At 44.6% G+C, this 18488-nt stretch overlaps 3 protein-coding genes across 11 annotated transcripts in view; 1 reads left to right on the top strand and 2 right to left on the bottom strand.

The window, feature by feature from the left end:
• The window catches only part of rab15 (RAB15, member RAS oncogene family), an 11565-nt gene extending 11092 nt beyond the window's left edge, over positions 1–473 (bottom strand). Inside the window, exon 1 of one of the 2 annotated variants that reach the window (XM_058069233.1) lies at positions 129–473. The gene's annotated coding sequence lies outside the window, so the exon portion shown is untranslated. The remainder of the gene's footprint in view (positions 1–128) is intronic. The other variant, XM_058069241.1, reaches the window with a different exon arrangement.
• The window catches only part of fntb (farnesyltransferase, CAAX box, beta), a 7883-nt gene extending 439 nt beyond the window's left edge, over positions 1–7444 (top strand). Inside the window, exons 2-12 of one of the 2 annotated variants that reach the window (XR_009129199.1) lie at positions 56–120; positions 2057–2129; positions 2398–2489; positions 3459–3605; positions 3679–3762; positions 3868–3954; positions 4026–4155; positions 4616–4748; positions 4829–4940; positions 5020–6368; positions 6473–6618. Coding sequence is in view for 1 of the 2 variants with exons in the window: in XM_058069207.1 (XP_057925190.1) it covers positions 56–120; positions 2057–2129; positions 2398–2489; positions 3459–3605; positions 3679–3762; positions 3868–3954; positions 4026–4155; positions 4616–4748; positions 4829–4940; positions 5020–5134; positions 6473–6607 (1173 nt within the window). In the remaining variant the exon portion in view is untranslated. Of the gene's footprint in view, positions 1–55; positions 121–2056; positions 2130–2397; positions 2490–3458; positions 3606–3678; positions 3763–3867; positions 3955–4025; positions 4156–4615; positions 4749–4828; positions 4941–5019; positions 6369–6472 lie in introns of both variants that reach the window. The other variant, XM_058069207.1, reaches the window with a different exon arrangement.
• Positions 6902–18488, bottom strand: max (myc associated factor X). Of its 7 annotated transcripts, none has more exons than XM_058069263.1 (5): positions 18280–18488; positions 17959–17985; positions 11878–12027; positions 8785–8908; positions 6902–8280 (listed from the first exon to the last, which is right to left on the bottom strand). In XM_058069263.1, exons 1-5 carry the CDS (start codon positions 18313–18315, stop codon positions 8093–8095), a joined length of 525 nt encoding a protein of 174 aa, XP_057925246.1. In that variant the 5' UTR covers positions 18316–18488; the 3' UTR covers positions 6902–8092. The 7 variants fall into 7 exon arrangements, with proteins under 7 accessions (XP_057925246.1, XP_057925270.1, XP_057925237.1 ...); XM_058069287.1 differs by having other exon boundaries at positions 11920–12027; positions 18280–18487; XM_058069254.1 differs by having other exon boundaries at positions 8785–8923; positions 18280–18486.

The following is an 18488-nucleotide window of genomic DNA, read 5'->3' as shown; positions in this document are numbered from 1 at the left end:
GGCGTAACAGAGTCGGAAGGTTCATTGCTCTTTTTCGTCTTCCCATTTGGAACAGAAAAAGGTTGAAAAGAGCATTGAAGAAGTCATCAATGTTTACAAGCAAATCCACAGCATACCAAAGTAAGTACCTTTCACTGTGTTGTGTGTCCTCAATGTCTCCAAATGTCCTTGTCGGTCGTTTTCACATGTTTAAAAGGTATAAATAAAGAAGTCTCTCCTCATAGTCATACCATATTTTGAAAATGACACATAGGAGAAAGCGGTACTTCTTTACGTTAATGTAGGCGCATTCAGTACGGTATTAGTGTATTGTTGCCACCTGCTGGTCGTGTCATGTCGTTGCACTTACTATCATTACGTTGAGTGTTGAGCGTTCTGCTTTATCAGTGGTTGCCAAACTTTTTCAGTCGCGTACCCCCTAGTTTGACATTTGACCCCTGGAGCACAGATAAATAGATAAGTACTCCTGGGATTACTTATAAGATTACAAGTGTTCATATAATGCTCACAGAAGCAATAAACAACTTCAGGTTCTGGCTTCTTTCTGTTGTGAGGCGTTCAGGTGCACTTGTAATTGTGAGCGATAAGTGCTAATTGTTTATTTTCATTCATGTATTCCTCACTTTGCGAAACTAGGCAGTATATGTCTAAATGGCTATTCAACTACATTATTTATATGACTCCACAATACATTCATGCATATATTATGTTATTATAAAGGACAAGGCAATTAATTCATGCGGATTGCTCCTCCTGTGAGCTGATGAAATTAGATCGTATACGAGTGTGAATTGAGATTGCGATAAAAAAATAAATTGTGCAGCTTTTGTCAAAAGTTCAAAACAATATATTATTCCCAGTGGATAAATAAAACCCGCTAATATTCTCTTCCTGTGTTGCCATGACAACTGACTGGGTGTCCCTCAGCAGCAGATGTGATGAATCTGAAAAAAAAAATATTTCAAACCTAAATATCTCCAATGAGTCCTTTATTTGTTATTACACAAAGTAGCACAGAAACCTATTGTATATTTAATTATTATACATCATACTAATGTGATGTGAGCATAATGATGAATATCATTAATGTCAATTAGGCTGCCAATTCTCAACCTGACAAACTGGTGCAAAATGACGGGTCATCTCACAGTGCCGCTCTGCTTCTATTGGATCCATTTCATGTGATGATCGCACATTAGCAGGCGCCCTCGTCACCGTCTGCGTTTAATTGCCAGGATGCATCAGAAGTGGCGTGTGAATGGGCCCACGTGTTCTCCTGTTAACTTTGTCGTGTCTCTCTTTGGCGGGCTGACTCATCTCATTTCTATGACAACTGCCTGAACCTGAACACCAAAGAGAAGCGGCGCAGCCTGTCCTTTTTTTTTTTTTTTTAATTTTAAAATGTCACTCAATTGTAGAGCGGGGAAGAGATGAATTGCCTTGGCACATGAAGATTGTCTGGGAATGTAGCCTGTCTGAACATCTCATACGCACCGGAGAATAAGACAACGTAGCAGGAGGGATCAGTGTTGCAAAGCTCAGACCCCTCTAGATTGTGGTTTTCAAATGCCGCCGACGCAGTTTATATATATATATATATATATATATATATATATATATATATATATATATATATATATATAAAATGCGTCAGCGGCACGGCGGTCGAGTGGTTAGCGCGCAGACCTCACAGCTAGGAGGACCAGGCCATCTCTGTGTGGAGTTTGCATGTTCTCCCCGTGCATGCGTGGGTTTTCTCCGGGTACTCCGGTTTCCTCCCACATTCCAAAAACATGCTAGGTTAATTGGCCACTCCAAATTGTCCATAGGTATGAATGTGAGTGTGAATGGTTGTTTGTCTATATGTGCCCTGTGATTGGCTGGCGACCAGTCCAGGGTGTACCCCGCCTCTCACCCGAAGACAGCTGGGATAGGCTCCAGCACCCCCGCGACCCTCGTGAGGAAAAGCGGTAGAAAATGAATGAATAAAATGCGTCTTGACACTGAGTAAATAACATGTCTCTACCTGCTCCTTGTCTCATGGTTTCATCCACAGGCCAACTTTGCTGCGGGATCAGCACTACCAGTATCTCAAGAAGGGCTTACGGCATTTATCAGACTCCTACGAGGTGCCGTATAATCACACATCCAGATTAGTGTGCATGTGTGTGTATTAGTGAACCTTGAAGTTCATCATGCAAAGCTTACTTTGACTTGAAATAGAAAATATGATTATTATCGTATTGAAAGCAATGTGCTATCTGCAAGAACACTGAAGCAGACGGATGCAAGGCTAACAGGCTGTGTTTGCTTCCATTTTGTCATGACCTCCATTATCTGCTATCTATTCTCATCCATAGCTATAACTGTGTGTCCGGTGTGTTTACGTCCGTGTAGTGCCTGGATGCTAGCAGACCATGGCTTTGCTTCTGGATTCTTCACAGTCTGGAGTTACTAGACGAGCCTATCCCCGCCAATATGGCCTCGGAGTGAGTCTCACACACACACAATCATCACACACACACACACAATCATCAGCGCCATGACCACAACCACTCCAGTAGAGCCAATGATCCTACCATGGCATCCACTGTAGCATTCATTCATTTTCTACCGCTTGTCCTCACGAGAGTCGCGGGGGGTGCTGGAGCCTATCCCAGCGGTCTTTGGGCGAGAGGCGGGGTACACCCTGGACTGGTGGCCAGCCAATCACAGGGCACATATAGACAAACAACCATTCACACTCACATTCATACCTATGGACAATTTGGAGTGGCTAATTAACCTAGCATGTTTTTGGAATGTGGGAGGAAACCGGAGTACCCGGAGAAAACCCACGCATGCACGGGGAGAACATGCAAACTCCACACAGAGATGGCCGAGGGTGGAATTGAACCCTGGTCTCCACTGTAGCATTCTTGTACTATATCATGCAGTAGTCTTGCATAAGTTAGATTAACTTTATTGGTCTGTTCCAGAGAGACAAATGTTGCCGGGGTCTTTGGAGGACATGCTCGCATACGTTTGTTACTTTGAGGTTTCATAACAGCGCCACCATGTGGTGGATTTGTCTGACAAATAATAACACAGGCAACACAGTATGGGTGCGTGTTTTGGTAAAATGTGACCCTTTTGTGTGCAGCGGTTCAGGAGGAGAAGACTTAGCTTTTCACTGAACTGCATATTCATTTAGACAGCGTAGTCCTACTTTTATGTATTGTTTTGCCAGCAGAAGGTTTTCTAATTACTGCTGGTCCAAAGTAGCCGTGCCAACACTTCTGGCACTTCCAGCGTCTTTGCAGCTATGTGATTGCTGGCCATGGACAAGGATGAAAAGTACCGACGTGACGTTTCGGGGAAAGTCAACCCCACCTGATTCACAGACGGATACGTTCCGGCTACATCCACAGCTTTGCTCTACTTCCATCATGTCACGCTTCCTGGTGTCTCCTCTCCAGCGTGTGTCAGTTCCTGTCGCGCTGTCAGAGCCCAACGGGAGGCTTCAGCGGCGGCCCGGCACAGCACGCCCACCTGGCGCCCACCTACGCTGCCATCAACGCCCTCTGCATCATCGGCACAGAGGAAGCTTACAACATCATAGACCGGTATGGGTGCTAGGATCCGGAGCGCATAGAAATGTTACACCATAATAATGAGCATCGTGTTTCTCCTCTCCAGGGAAAAACTGTTAGATTTCCTATGGTCAGTGAAGCAGCCAGATGGCTCCTTTGTGATGCATGTAGGAGGGGAGGTGGACGTCAGGTGAGAGGCCAGAAGGTGGCGCAGCCCGCCTGCCTGATTATCACATGCAAAACCCGCGAGTAACTAGTACACTGTCATACAGTATATATGTGTGTACTTGTACAGGAGTGCGTATTGTGCTGCTTCCGTAGCATCGCTCACAAACATCCTCACTCCCAGACTCTTTGATGACACCACCGACTGGATCCTCAGGTATGTCCCGTAGGACATGTTTTATTTATGTATGCGTACCGTCAAGCCTACCTTTTGGTGCTTGTGTGCAGGTGTCAGAACTGGGAAGGCGGGCTCAGCGGGGTGCCAGGTCTGGAGGCCCACGGCGGGTATACGTTTTGTGGCACTGCCGCTATGGTGATCCTGGGAAAAGAGCACATGTTGGATCTCAAAGCCTTACTGGTGAGGGACTTGGCACTTTCAGATATGCTAGTAGTCCTGTACTCAGGCATTATTTGGGGCAGCTTCCCGCTTTATGAAAAGGAAGAGCTAAGACACGGCCGCCATGGCGATAGTCCCGCATCACCGTTGTCGACGATGCCAGGAGAAAATGACACTCAAATCTATTTGGGAATGCTTTTCTACCTCACTGCAAACAAATTCCCCCATAGGAATGAGAAATAATCTGTTCCAGTGTCAAACTACAACTGTTTTTTTCAAGTGAAAAAAGAAGTTAACCATTTCACAGCCGGCCCATGATGATGTATTCATAAGCCAAATACATTTGTGGCGGTCCAAGTTCATCATAAAAAGCGCCGCATGGAGTTTCTTGTTTCAAGTGTAAAAAGAAGTGAAGCCCCATCTATGTTGAAGAAAACCAAAGCCTCGCCCATTCTTACCCTTTCTGCTGTGTGGCTTCCAGAGGTGGGTGGTGAGCAGGCAGATGCGTTTCGAGGGAGGCTTCCAGGGTCGCTGCAACAAACTGGTGGACGGCTGCTACTCCTACTGGCAGGCTGGACTCCTGCCGCTCCTCCACAGAGCGCTCTTCAAAGAAGGTGACCTTTCACTCAAACCCGTAACACCGCCCACTGGGATCTTTTTTTTTTTTTTTTATTGTGACGCCTGGTCTGCACAGGGGAGTCGGAGCTGAGTCGACACAGGTGGATGTTCGAGCAGCAAGCCTTGCAGGAGTACATCCTCCTCTGCTGCCAGAACCCGGCAGGGGGGCTGCTAGATAAGCCTGGCAAGTCAGTAACTACAATGGACACACCAGTGACATAATAATCATGAATAATCAATCACTGACTGCTTCCGGTTCTCATCCAGGTCCAGAGACTTCTACCACACGTGTTACTGTCTGAGCGGCCTCTCCATAGCGCAGCATTTTGGGAACATGGACAGCCATCACGAGAGCGTCCTGGGCAAGGAGGAGAACAGATTGGTGAGGCGGATAGCAAATGACACTAAAAAATCTATTTGTTGAGGAAACTGCGTGGCCGGCTAGCTAGGTTAGCATTAAGACATTAGCTGGGTGTCAATTCACACACTTCCCTTTTGTACTTACATTTCGAGTACAGAAAATATACCTCAAACCAAACCACCATGGCAAATAGGAATAGTGATAACAACCATAGCATCTGGGTGATCTGTGCTGTAGGCATGCATTTATAGAATGCTAACAAAAATTAAATGTAGTCCTTTTGTATGTAGGAAACGATGTTACTTGAATTCTAACTAAATGTTTCAATTCCATGATGTTTTTCTCTTCTACATTTCGATGCAAATGTCTAACGAGAGGCTTTGACAGACGAGGCGTTTTGGGTGGAGTTGAGAAGTAATTGAAATGTGAAAAACCGTGGCATGTGGTTTCGCTTAAAAGACGTGAATGGCACCAGCTGTGGTGTCGCTTGCCATTTCCTGTTACATCACCGCCACCTTCGGCCCGGCTACAAAGTCCGTCCCTCATGCATGCTATGAAGCGTGGAGATTCCTAGGAAACAACAGCCTAAGTGTGTTACAGAGCCTACTGGCATTTTTCTTTCCTGAGCTATTTTGGCGGTTTTTAATCAACGTGGACCGCATTTTTTTTTTCAATAGTCATTTCTGTTCTTGCGTAAAATGGCAAAGCTAAACAAAAACACATTTGTTCCTTATGAAAATTCTAACCGCTGAGAATACATTTATACCACATGTATCTGAAACTAATGCAGTGTTTTGAATTAAGTTGGTTGGGACTACTGGTTGTATTTTTTTATTCGTCCACTAGATGCCGCCAGTTTTCCCCATTCAAATCATGCAAGTTGCCTTTCTAATGAAAATCAAGTATCATTCATTCATTTTCTACCGCTTTTCCTCACGAGGGTCGCGGGGGGTGCTGGAGCCTATCCCAGCTGTCTTTGGGCGTGCGGCGGGGTACAGCCTGGACTAGTCGCCGGCCAATCACAGGGCACATATAGACAAACAACCTATGGACAATTTGGCGTGGCCAATTAACCTAGCATGTTTTTGGAATGTGTGAGGAAAACCGGAGTACCAGGAGAAAACCCACGCATACACGGGGAGAACATGCAAACTCCACACAGAGATGGCCAAGGGTGGAATTGAACCCTGGTCTCCTAGCTGTGAGGTCTGCGCGCTAACCACTAACCAACCAACCATTATTTACCTACCTAGAGGTATTAAAAAGACACAAATACTCCTTAAATATGGAATTATGGAACTTTGTGATAGTGTTGAAATAAGCTTGTACCTTTCCGGCAATCTCTTCTTCCTTTCGTAGGCTCCAACTCATCCCGTTTACAACATCTGCCCAGAGAAGGTGGCTCAGGCTTTGCAGCATTTCCACCGGCTGCCTGTACTGACACGGAACTCCAGCGAGGACAGACCGTCTGATGACAGCTCAGCGGACTCTTAGGTTCTTAGTTAGACCTTTGTGGTGACGTCAGAGGGGTGCGGGAGCGGGACACGACAGCATCAAGTAGTGGTCAGGTCGTTGCTTGCACCCTCCAGCGAGATGGGGCCGGGTTAGCCTCCCAGTAAGATACAGTAATGCCTTTTGTTGTACCCTGAAATAGAAGCAGTTTCAGTATGATTGAGGTTAATAAAATATTTGTATTGCACTGAAAACCGTGGATGAACATGTTTACTTACATGCTTTTTGGGGGCGTGGGGGGTGTCATCACACAACTCAAGAACCAAAAGAAGTGTGTTAAAGGATAAAATAGTTTATTTTATAGTCTCATAATAAAGGTAGGCCTCAACTTGCAAGACAACTGTTGGCAGTATGTACAACATACTTGTAATTTCCATGGAATGGAATCGGACAAAACAAAGACCCGGTACATTAATTATAATCCTCCTGAATGGACCTCAAATGGAAACAATATACAGACACACTTTTCCTAGACACGCAAAAAAAATGCTTCCTTTTTCCCCCCCCCTGGGGATTCAGCAACATTGATTTTGGACTTTGTAAAGCACGACACATCCACAGAGGGGCTGGATTGGCTACTTTGGAACATTCCCGTTGAAGTGACATCTTTCGTGGCCTGTGAGATGACGACTACAAAATGCATAACATACATCTGAGCTTGAAAACATCCAATCGATACTCGTCTTTTTTTTTTTGTTGTTTTTCATTAATGGTCTATAAAACAAGCTGCCGAATGTACTCAGCCACCTAAAGTCATTCACTACTTCAAGCTAAAGGACAAAATACGTTACAAGTTTAGGAATATTCTCATTCAAAACATCAATTTCTTTTTTTTCTTAACAAATGTGTCACAGCAGAAAACATCTGCAATCCAGTGGGCCTGAGGTGGGCGGGTGTCACTAACGTTTTGCCTCGGAGCATCTCGACATTCTTTAGTGGAAAAGCTACAAATGTACATTTTTTTTAATGCTTTTTAAAAACTTATCCAGGATGTTTCATTTAGGTGTTTAAGTTCTAACCAGGCTATTTTTTTAATGTTGAGTAACAAAATAAAGCAAAAATATATAATATAGCAGTGCTTAGGAGTATGTCTGGCGTGCACCTGCCCCTCCCACACACAAACCCTGGGAGGGGGCGGGGCTACCTAATGGGAACGTTTAAAAAGTCCCCCAAGTAGCTGAGCTGCCTCTTTTTGGGGTTTTGGATTGTTGCTAGAAGGGAAATATCAACTAAACAAGGGCGGGGAGCGAAGAGGAGGTGTTGAAGAACTCCGCCCCGATGGCGTTGACCTCCCTCGTCTTACTGTGGGAGACGATGGCGGTAGCGGTGCGGGGAGTTCTGAGGGGGTCATGAGTCTCCAGTGCAAGCCCACCCAGTAAGGGGGAGGAGTAAGAACGGTGGGTGTGGTGGTGGTTGTGGTGGTGATGATGATGGTAGTGGCGGCGGAAAGGCTTCCTCTCCTTTTGTCTAGCTGGCCTCCACGCGCAGCTTCTTGCGGTTGGGAGGCTCCTCGGGTTCCGACTCGGAGCTGGAATCGGAGCCGCCGTCGAAGGCGGACACGGCGCTGCCTTTGGGGTTGGTGTAGAGGCTGCTGTCGGACGACGAGTAGTTGGTCTGGAGCTGCGCTGAGCCCTTTACCTTCTCCAGAGCACGCACTACAGAGCACGGCAAACATGGAGGAACGTCTTCATTACACGCCCTTGACACAAACGGCCCTCGCCGTTTCGTGGCTAACTATGACATTAATAGTCAGAAAATATTGAAAGACAAATTATATGTTGTACTACTATGACTGAGCCAGGGGAGCTGAGCCGACATGTCGTGGCTCAAAAAATAAACAAAAACTTTCTCCTCTCATTACGTGTGGAAGTGGTAGGTTTTTGCTTCTTTACCCTTCTTGCCCCACAAAAATTATTTCATGCCTTATGTTAAAACCTGTATTTACAAAGCCAATCAGGTTTTTCTATGGTCTAACTACAAAAAAATAATAATTTCCTATGTTTTATTAAGGGCATTTTTATCACTAAAAAGGGCAGAGAGTACAATAAAAAATGACATATTACAATCTACTGATATAACTTCTATGTCTTGGAAATAAATAAGAATGGTCTTATATTGGGGTCAATACGGTAAAGAAATAAACCACAGCTTTGCAATACCTTGCTGCTCCAGCAGGGCGTTCTGTCTCTTGAGATCGTCGATATCCTGCTGATGTGTGTGATTTTTTCGCCTCATGTACTGGATGTACTCTGTGGCTTTGTCTAGGATTTGAGCTCGAGACGCCTGTTTGGTAGACTGCTGTTAGTGACACACGCAAAAGTTGGGAGAAGTGACGCAAGGGGTGCAGAGAACAATCAGCACATTTTTACACAAAACAAAGCCAGCACACAAAAAATCTGCTTCCTCAATGAGCCGCAGCCCGGCTTGTGCAAAAAACATCAGCCAAATTCCAATTTGAGTCCATGAATTTTAACTGAGGTTGCAAACAGGAAGTAGAATTTAAATTCCAAATAATAATTTACACAACATTGTTGGCATTTTGGGGATTTTTTAAGGCTTTATAGTCCTATTACAGTACATGCATTGATAGCTTCAATATTCCAGCTGTTTTTTTTTAGCTGTTTTTGTGGATGATGGGAAAAATGACTCCAAAATTGCATTTATCCTTGAATTCATTGAACGTGACAAATTCCTCCTGTTAGCTGGCTATGAGGAATCGCAACTGATTTCAATTCAACATCCTGTGATGACAAACTGAACTGAAATGACAAACTGAATTTTGCACAAGCCTGGCTGGAGCAAACAATAGCTTCTCAATAACTTCCCAAAAACTGCTAAAACACACTTCCCGGTTATTAATAATGTAGTGAATACTACTTTTTCTAACAACTGTTCCTTTCATCTCAACAAAAAAAGCCCTCATTGTGACACATTAGGCGTCATTAAGGCTGGATTTACACTAGCTGGCCTTCACGCCCAACTGCCTTTGTGTCCATGTGTGTTTATGCGTGTATGCGTGTATTCCCAATGAGTCAACACCTGAAACAACCCGCGTGCACACGTCTAATGCACGGGGAAACAAGAGTGACAACATCAGAAGCAAACATAGTTTGGCCTGGAATGACACAATGGCCGTAATTGGCACATTTTGCATAATTGGCAAATGAGGCATTTGCAAAAAGCTAGTAAAAAACAACATGAAAGCTAAACAAATACGTTTCAGTCTACAAATGAACTGGTCTTCTGTCGCTAAACAAACAAGACGGAGAAGCCTGTTGGTGTATTTGGATGGGGGGGGGGACAGCAGCACTCGGATATGTGCTGGGATGTCAGATCCTCAGATTCTAGTCTGAGACTAGTCCCCTTTTTCTGTTTGACGATAAGGCCAACATTTAATATCTGAGGTGGGTAAGGTCTGATTCAATTCCTTGTCACGGATTTATATCCCGACACGGACTCGGGGAAACAGAACCGGGTCTCGATGCATGTGGTGTAAATCCAGCCCAACACAACAGGGATCCTAAGGCCGTGTCCACACAAAGACGGCTATTTTATACATAGTACGCATCATGTCCAATGCAACCTGTGGTTTTGATCCTTTAGCTTTATTTTGGAGTTTATAACGGTTATGTTGATAATTGACCGCCAAAATTGATCTCATCCATCTATTGTGTCTTCCTTCTCTACCCTCTGTCCTTCTGCCAAGTCTCTATGCTAACATGCTAACACGACATGCCGAGGCAGATGGCCGCCGTTTGATGTTTCTTCTTTCTTAAGAGAGGCTTTTTCCTTGCCTCCGGCACCAAAGCTCTTGCTCATGGGGGGGGGGGGTCCGCAAAGTCCGAGCAGCATGTGCCATAACGAACATGCCATGAGATAACGTCTACGGTGAACTGGCAAGATACAAAACAACATTGTTGCGTGTGACACACTTTATGTTGCAATGAACACTTCCTCGTTGACATGTACGTTCAGTTAGCAGCTCTTTGTGACATAAAACATGTTATGAAGTTACAATATCGTATATATCCTGACTCATCATAGGACTGCGATATTAACAAATGGTGTGATTACGGCATGGACAACCATCTTAAGACTGTTTTAACATCAACTAGCCTTCTAGGCGTGTAGTCACCTTGACATTCCTATTAGCCAATATAGTATATAATATAATATCAAATCATAGAAAAATACTACTTATTAGCCATAAATAACATAACAGACTCAAACGTTAGCAGTTTGTTTTGTCTGGACTTCCTGCTGAATCATAATGGCAGCTTTAAATGGCTTTCCACTCATATCCCCAATATAGTATAGTATAACTCTTGCTGGTGTGTCACAGTCAATGTGGGCGAACAGGTGTGTGGAGAACAGGAAGTGAAGTCGTGGGTTCAGAGTTGAGTTTTAGCTTGTCGTGGCTGTGCTCTTGGTTATGGTTATTATGTTCATTCATTCATTCTATCCTCACGAGGGGGGTGCTGGAGCCTATCCCAGCTGTCTTCGGGCGAGAGGCGGGGTACACCCTGGACTGGTGGCCAGCCAATCACAGGGCACATATAGACAAACAACCATTCACACTCACATTCATACCTATGGACAATTTGGAGTCGCCGATTAACCTAGCATGTTTTTGGAATGTGGGAGGAAACCGGAGAAAACCCACGCATGCACAGGGAGAACATGCAAACTCCACACAGAGATGGCCGAGAGTGGGATTGAACTTGGGTCTCCTATGGTTTTTATTACTATTCTGCCATCATATAACTAATGTATTTTTAGCCAGTGTGTCTAGTACAATTACTGACACCTAGTGGCCATTTGTAACACAGCACCATTGCGTGCATACCCGTATACCGTATGTGTGGACACAGGCTAGGCCCCGCCCTAATATTCGCCGCTCTGCTCTGCCTGGCTGTGCAATGGTTCACAGGGACATCCGAGTCAGCTCCCACAGCAAACACCCCTCCCTCTCACCAGCATCCACCGACCCACACCACCCACCCAACTGGTTTCCAGGGGAGGGGTGCTCTCTTAACGCTCGCTATGTCGCGGATGTCAAAACAGGAAGCGAGCAGCGACATTTCCTAGTAATAACTTCCTGATGCTGGTCCAAGTAGTAGACATGAAGCTTCCACCTTGTGCTCTAAGCCTTTATATGCCGTCCCAACAACACGGCGTGTCCGCCATTATTTGATACTGAACACACAGTGAAGACAAGCAAAAGTAAGAATACACACATCAAACATATTCACCTTCGTCTGGGGTGTTTCTGTACCGTGATTGAGGCTACCAACCTTTTCTCCCTGCAGGGCAGGTACAGAGTCCCGGAGGCTGTGAAAGCTGTCTTTGATGTGGTCCCTACGCTTGCGCTCCAGCGCATTGTGATGTGCCCGTTTGTCTGCCTGCAATGAGAGAGTCACAAGGCCTTGAGCCGGGGTGGCACAGCGGCGTGGGTAGACGACGGCCGACGTGCGGCGCTCGGCCAACACACACCCTGCCTGCTGCCTAGTGCCACTCGGCCTTTGGGTTTCGAGTGGGTGTTGGGTTTTTTTTTTTTCCATCAAATTACCATGGCGACTGAAGGGGACAATATGCTGAAGGCTGCCTTGTTAGTGAGGGTGTGGGGGTGGGGGGGGGGGGGGGGCTGCATGATCTATTATTTAAATCTAAGACACAAAGCTGCTCCCAAAAAGCAGTTCACTTTAATTTTGAAAATCAAGGTGGTAGCCCAGCGTCTACTGCTTCTAATAGGACTAAGGATGTGTGGCCATACTGGGTATGGTTGTGACACTGGTCATAACTGGTCATAGCTGGTCATAACTGGTAGCTAACGGTACCGGACGGGTGAGATTGTACAAGTAACGTCTCTGTTTTTCTCCACATTAACACACTAAACTTCCGTGTTATGCACCAATCACAGTCACCGTGAGGTGCTTTCATGAACACTGGAATTGTGAACATCGGGATTACAACACATGCGTGCCATTACACTTCATTTTGCTCAATACATCACTCATCACTTTACTTTATCTGAAAATTACTCTTTTTTTCACCCCACTTGTGTTGTTTTTGTTAGTTTTCTTGTAATTAATTGTATTTTTTAAACATGCAGAGGGACGCAAATGGCCCCCGGCCACACGTTGCACACCCCCGTCCTTCATATTTATTGAAAAATCACTATGAACTAAACACAGTTAGTGGTTTCAGAAGAGTCAAAAATGTCGTCCATCTTGTTTTGCCTCAACCACAAAGATAAAACGTCTGCTGCGTTCATGGATGACTAAGAACATTTCAGGAATATTCACATTTGAGAGGCTGAAATCAGCATGTTTACATTTTGTCATCAAAAAATTACTTAAAATTAATCAAATACCAAAACAGTTGATGATTATTAATTGATTCATCAATTAATTGTCAGTGTGTTCAGGAGCTGATTTCACACGGCAAAAATAACATTTTTGGGCCTTTATTCAATGTTCCTTTCACACAGAGCAGTAAAGCGGCATATTGTCAGACAACAACAATTGCTTTCAACACAACAGGGCCGGACTACAGAGTCTGGAGTGATACACTTCCACCATTTCCGCAACCTGACACACCACCTCCAAAGCCGGAAAATTGCCGGGTCGCCTTTGTCGCCCACAACATTTTATGTCACTGGAAACTTTAACGGACGTCTGAAGGGCGTTTGACGTTGTGGCCATGTGATTGTTTGCCCTCTGTACACCCGTCTGGCTCAATGAGTGACACCCACATACACCGCCCCTCCACGCCCCTGCACCAATACAGAAGCAGGACCGTGAACGAACATGGAGGCCTTAAGGTGAGCTAGTCCTGGCTTTGCCATTAGAGAAGATCTAATGTGGTTCCAATACAATTAGTGAAACGGGAGCACCACTCTCTGAGCTGTATGAAATGTACAGCCCTGGATGACTGTCTGAATAGCTAAGGGCACACCCGGTGATAACATCGTCTCCCAGTTTGAGTGCAAAGGCACATTATGACTACAGTGGTCACATGATGCAACGCCACGTGGCCTAATCAGCTGCCGCTGTACTTGGTTTTTTTTTTTTTTGGCCGAGCCGTCGGGTCTGATTCTGGGCAAATCTGCGCTGTTGCTAAGCTAAAGGTAGTGATCGTGTGATGCAACAAAAGGGAAACAAAGCACAATTGAGAGAACATCCAGATATGAGTGTGTGAGGCTGTCAGCTTTTCCCATTTCCAGTGTGAAATTACAATGACTCCCCAACCAGGAACAATAAGCATCAATGTCGTGAGGCCATAATTAAAAGCAGTTGCCTACAACTAGACCATCACACACAATAGCCTAGCTTGATAAGCCCCGCAAATTCACCAGGAACGCCAGCTTCAGCGGCGTTATAACAACAATCTCCTTTCATTAACCGTGACACATACACACGCATCCTCTAGATGGCGGCCATTTTTATACTGTATGCACGGAAATATGAACCAGTGGTGGGTGTGGCCAATAAGTTCCAACAGGAACTTATTTTTGTCACTCTTATTACTGATTGTATAAATCTTATGTGATTGTAGCCTTATATATGAATGGAATATTTGCATAGAAGCACAGAAAACCTGTTTACAATATTCTAAATACTAATGACATTATTAGAGCTCTCTAAACAAGAAGTAACACCCCTATAGTCACCTTCACACTCGTATTAGCCAATATAGAAGACATCAGAGTGTATAACTAAGTGTATTAGTAAGACAAAAACTTTCCTTGAGGGAAGCAGAGGGGGTGGCGGCCAGGAAGTGGCTTTGGGGGTTCAGAGTTCAGCCTCATCTTGCTGTGGGTTACGGCCACAACAGTAGCCCGTGTTTTTATTTGGGATTTTTAAATTAGGAATAACATTGGAACCTTGGTTAGCGTTACCATTGCGTTCAAAATAACAAAATCTAATTTTCCCATATACTAGCGCTTTTATAGTTGTGCAATTATAGTTTGACATGCAAAAACTATGAAAAATGCATATAAATATATAAATGATGGGGATAAATGAACATTTAAGGTTACTTTTATCTTCATTGAACACATGATTCTTGGTGATTGTCCCCAAAGACACAATGCGGCATTGTTTGCTAGCTGATATGATGCTAACAAGGAAGGTAAAAATACACATACACGCGTATTGATTAAAAACAAGTCCAGATGTGCGCCAAATGGTTTGATGTGCGGGTCAGTGGGCCGCACAATTTTTAATAAAAGTACATTTTTCACTGTAATGAATGAAATATTTCAGTTTAGTGATACGCTGTTTTATGGTGCTAGGCGACATTAACAAGCATTGAAAAGCCATAGAGTGCGACTAGATTATTAAATCGTATTTTGGTGATGCTGCTTTGTAATAAAACTATAGTACTTGACCATATTCAAACAAGGGGATTTGGGGGGAGCAAATCTGGGTCACGGCAAAAAAAAAAGACTTTTTTATTCGACAACATCAAACTGCTGAACCAATCTACAGCACTGTGGTACGAAAGCAGATGTTACCATGACTGCACTCCAAATGCCGTCTAATGTAATGAAAGAGTATTAGGAATGGTTTATTAATGGATAAAAAAACCACCCTAAATGTCTACACAATCATCTCTCTGTACTATGAACATGTGACACGTGACTGGTGCCTTCGATGCGGCGTTTGGAGCTCGGCACATTCGTCACCATGACAAACAGGTGTCCGATTACCATGCTGCCACTATCAGTCTGTCATAACAGATAGCCCCCCCCCCATCCCTCTCTGGCAGTGCATGCTTCCTCCGTGCTATTCATACCTGACCACGGTGCATTATATAAGTGCTCCAGGTGGCGAAGGGGAGGAAAGAAGAACTGGTAATTCTTCGCTACCGATGGCCATCGCACATTGTCCTGTGGACAGTGTGGAAAAGCTCAGGTGGAGTGGTGGGAGGAAAAAAAAAAGGCAGGCCCTCCAGTCGATGAACGACACCCCTGTTCCAAGAATAAAGTTACAAATAAATATATTGGTTTTCTTACACCGAGGATGCATACTAGTGTAAAAAAAACAACACAGATTGTCACGAAGATTATTCATTCATTCATTTTATACCGCTTAGGGTCGCGGGCATGCTGGAGCCTATCCCAGCTGTCTTCGGGCGAGAGGCGGGGTCCACCCTGGACTGGTGGCCAGCCAATCACAGGGCACATATAGACAAACAACCATTCACACTCACATTCATACCTATGGACAATTTGGAGTCGCCACTTAACCGAGCATGTTTTTGGAATGTGGGAGGAAACCGGAGTAGAAAAGCCACGCATGCACGGGGGAATCAAACTCGGGTCTCCTAGCTGTGTGGCCGTGCAGCCGTCATAAAGATTATGATACAGCTTATAGTAAATATCTTCGCCGATAATGGTATGTTTCCATGTGTTCTAATGTGTTAGCAGTTTTGCATAATTGAGTATAATTCGGAACTGATCCACATTGGGATTGTCCTGCTGGTGGAGATCTGTGCCCAATGCCAGTGTAGGTACGTCGTAGTATTATGTCAGTCCAAAAAGTGCAACAGTGAGGCTTTCATTATGAACACACGCAATACTTAGTGCTATACACAGGACGTAAGCGGTTGAATTACTTGAGTCCAGAAGTGTTTGTTGTCGTTAATGAACGTTCGCATGTTTTTATGTGAGAAAGAGAACCACTCGGTGTCATTTTCGTCTATGGCCAAATAACAAGCCGGATGTGTTGTGTTGCTCATAAAAAGAGCTGGGAGTCAATTCCAGGTGTCAACAACACATTACATCATCAGAATGCTGTCATGTCGCATCGACTTCTACCTGGTGGTGTGTGTGTTAGCGGACACATTTGGAAACAGAGAAAAATACATCTTACTGGACCATGGCTGGTCCATGCAATATGGCCACCACGGCAACAATCAGGGATGAAAATGAGGAAACAAATCACCATAGTCGCTAAATTTCTGAACGTAACGTGTAGTTACTACTTTACACCCCGAGATGGCGGACATATAAGTTCAATCTGAGCGACATGTGTGGGCGTGTTTCTCTGCAAAGTTTAGCAGTTTATCGACTTTGATCAAAGCAACACATAACCGGACACGATGCTTTGTTTCACCGTGTTCGGGGTGTCACGAGGGGACTTGCCAGAGGACAATTTTAGCCGGGATCCTATGGATGGGACTCATCATGATGTCCCGCAACTTCAAAAGCCACCGTTTGAACACCTCTTCTCTCAAAAGTGGAGCAAATAAGCGAGGGAGACGATAGATTTTTAGCCCCCCAGGGACACGTAAGACTGTCACGACATCATTAAAAAGTCAATTTCGCATAATAGGAGACCTTTAACAAGTGCACTACGTAACACTACATCTCCGTCATATGTCATTTTACTTCACTTTCGGTGGAGGGGGGGCTATTTTTTTTTTTTTTACACTTGCTGTATTTCATTTTCTAATTGCTTAGTGAATTAAATTTTAACGGCAACCCTCATGCATATTCATGAGGCACATTTTCATGCAGGTACTTGGCCAATTTCCTCAGCGACGCTTAACGTAATACCTCATTCCTAATATGTCTGCAGAAGTCAGTTCACTGCGTCGTGCACCCCCCCCCCCCCCAACCATGTTGTGCAGCTAGCTATACGTCATTCATTTAGCCTGCCAGCCCCTCGGTGGCCTGTGGAGAAGACGGCTCTAATAACAGGCTGCAACACAGGAAAAACATCCTTGGTTGCAGCTCTTTCCTGACACGAAGGCTTATCGGGGATGCAGGCTGCATATCGTCGCTCTGCATCATCGCCACGGATGCAGCAATATGGAAAACTAGTCGAGATGACCTAGATGTGCAAGAGGGATCCCCGTCGTGTCAAGGAAACCACCGAGATGCACCTATAGTACCCGCACACTTGCTACATAAAACACGACTGGATTGGTGAAATTATGATCAAGAGACAGTAAAATGGGACGTGCAGCTTGGTGAAGCTTTGGTCTAAATATAGCTGCCGTGTTACCGTGTCCCTATGGCGGCGTAAAGCAGGATGGGGGGATACCCTGTCTGTAATGCACTAACGCGACCAGCAATGAAGGACCTATGATCACTGTCATTAAAATGAATGCAATACATCAATTTACATTTTATCTAGCTTCATCATGTGACCAAGTACTTTCACATTCGATTTTTTTACGTCAGCCCACACACGTCCCACGCCTTATTATTAAAAGCAGACACAGAATCCGTGCTTTTGGGAAATCATTTTGCAACAATATGAACCCCGTGTCAATAATTATAATAATAATAATAATGAACACATCCCCCCAGTATTACGCACCACAGAGTGATATCTCGGTGAGTCTTCCTGCAAAAAAACAGAACAAAAAGTACAATTGTAGCCATAATTGTTTAGCAACTTATCTGTTTGCACCCAAGCTGCTCCATTTGTTAAATAACACATAAAGATAAACGCCTTTCATGTTAGAAAAGCAGAGTTTTTTTAATGAGTTCAAACACAAATATAGATAGATCAGAGAGACAAGCACGGCGAGCCAGCTTATTGGTAGCTAACGCTAGCTGGGCAGCTACTTCGGCTAAAACCAACACAAAGCCGAATAAAAGCAGCGGAAAAAGGGCGGAAGAGAGTGGCGGTACTCACGTCACTATCGACTTCGATATCGTCGTTATCACTCATTCTTCGACAAAATGGTCAAGTTTAAAGGGACGCCTGGCTTAAAAAAACAACATGGATCGCTTTAGCAGCCAAGCGGCGCTCTAAACAGGCAGACAGCTAGCAACTCACGTTCTGTTTGGACAGTAAGGAGGCGGACTGGCTCCACGTGACTACACTCCACACGCCAGGCTACC

The sequence above is a fragment of the Doryrhamphus excisus genome, chromosome 1 (assembly GCF_030265055.1).
Source record: "Doryrhamphus excisus isolate RoL2022-K1 chromosome 1, RoL_Dexc_1.0, whole genome shotgun sequence".
In the NCBI taxonomy this organism is placed as follows: Eukaryota; Metazoa; Chordata; class Actinopteri; order Syngnathiformes; family Syngnathidae; genus Doryrhamphus; species Doryrhamphus excisus.
The sequence above is the reverse complement of the archived record's forward strand: the minus strand, read 5'-3'. Positions and strand labels throughout refer to the sequence as shown.

Excerpts from the sequence above, each read along its gene's own strand:
- max (XM_058069254.1), bottom strand. The coding sequence starts at position 18,315 with ATGAGTGATAACGACGATATCGAAGTCGATAGTGAC. Across the intron at positions 12,028-17,958 it reads CACCGAGATATCACTCTGTG|GCAGACAAACGGGCACATCA; the intron begins GTGCGTAATACT and ends CTCTCATTGCAG. Across the intron at positions 8,281-8,784 it reads CGCCCTGCTGGAGCAGCAAG|TGCGTGCTCTGGAGAAGGTA; the intron begins GTATTGCAAAGC and ends CGTGCTCTGTAG.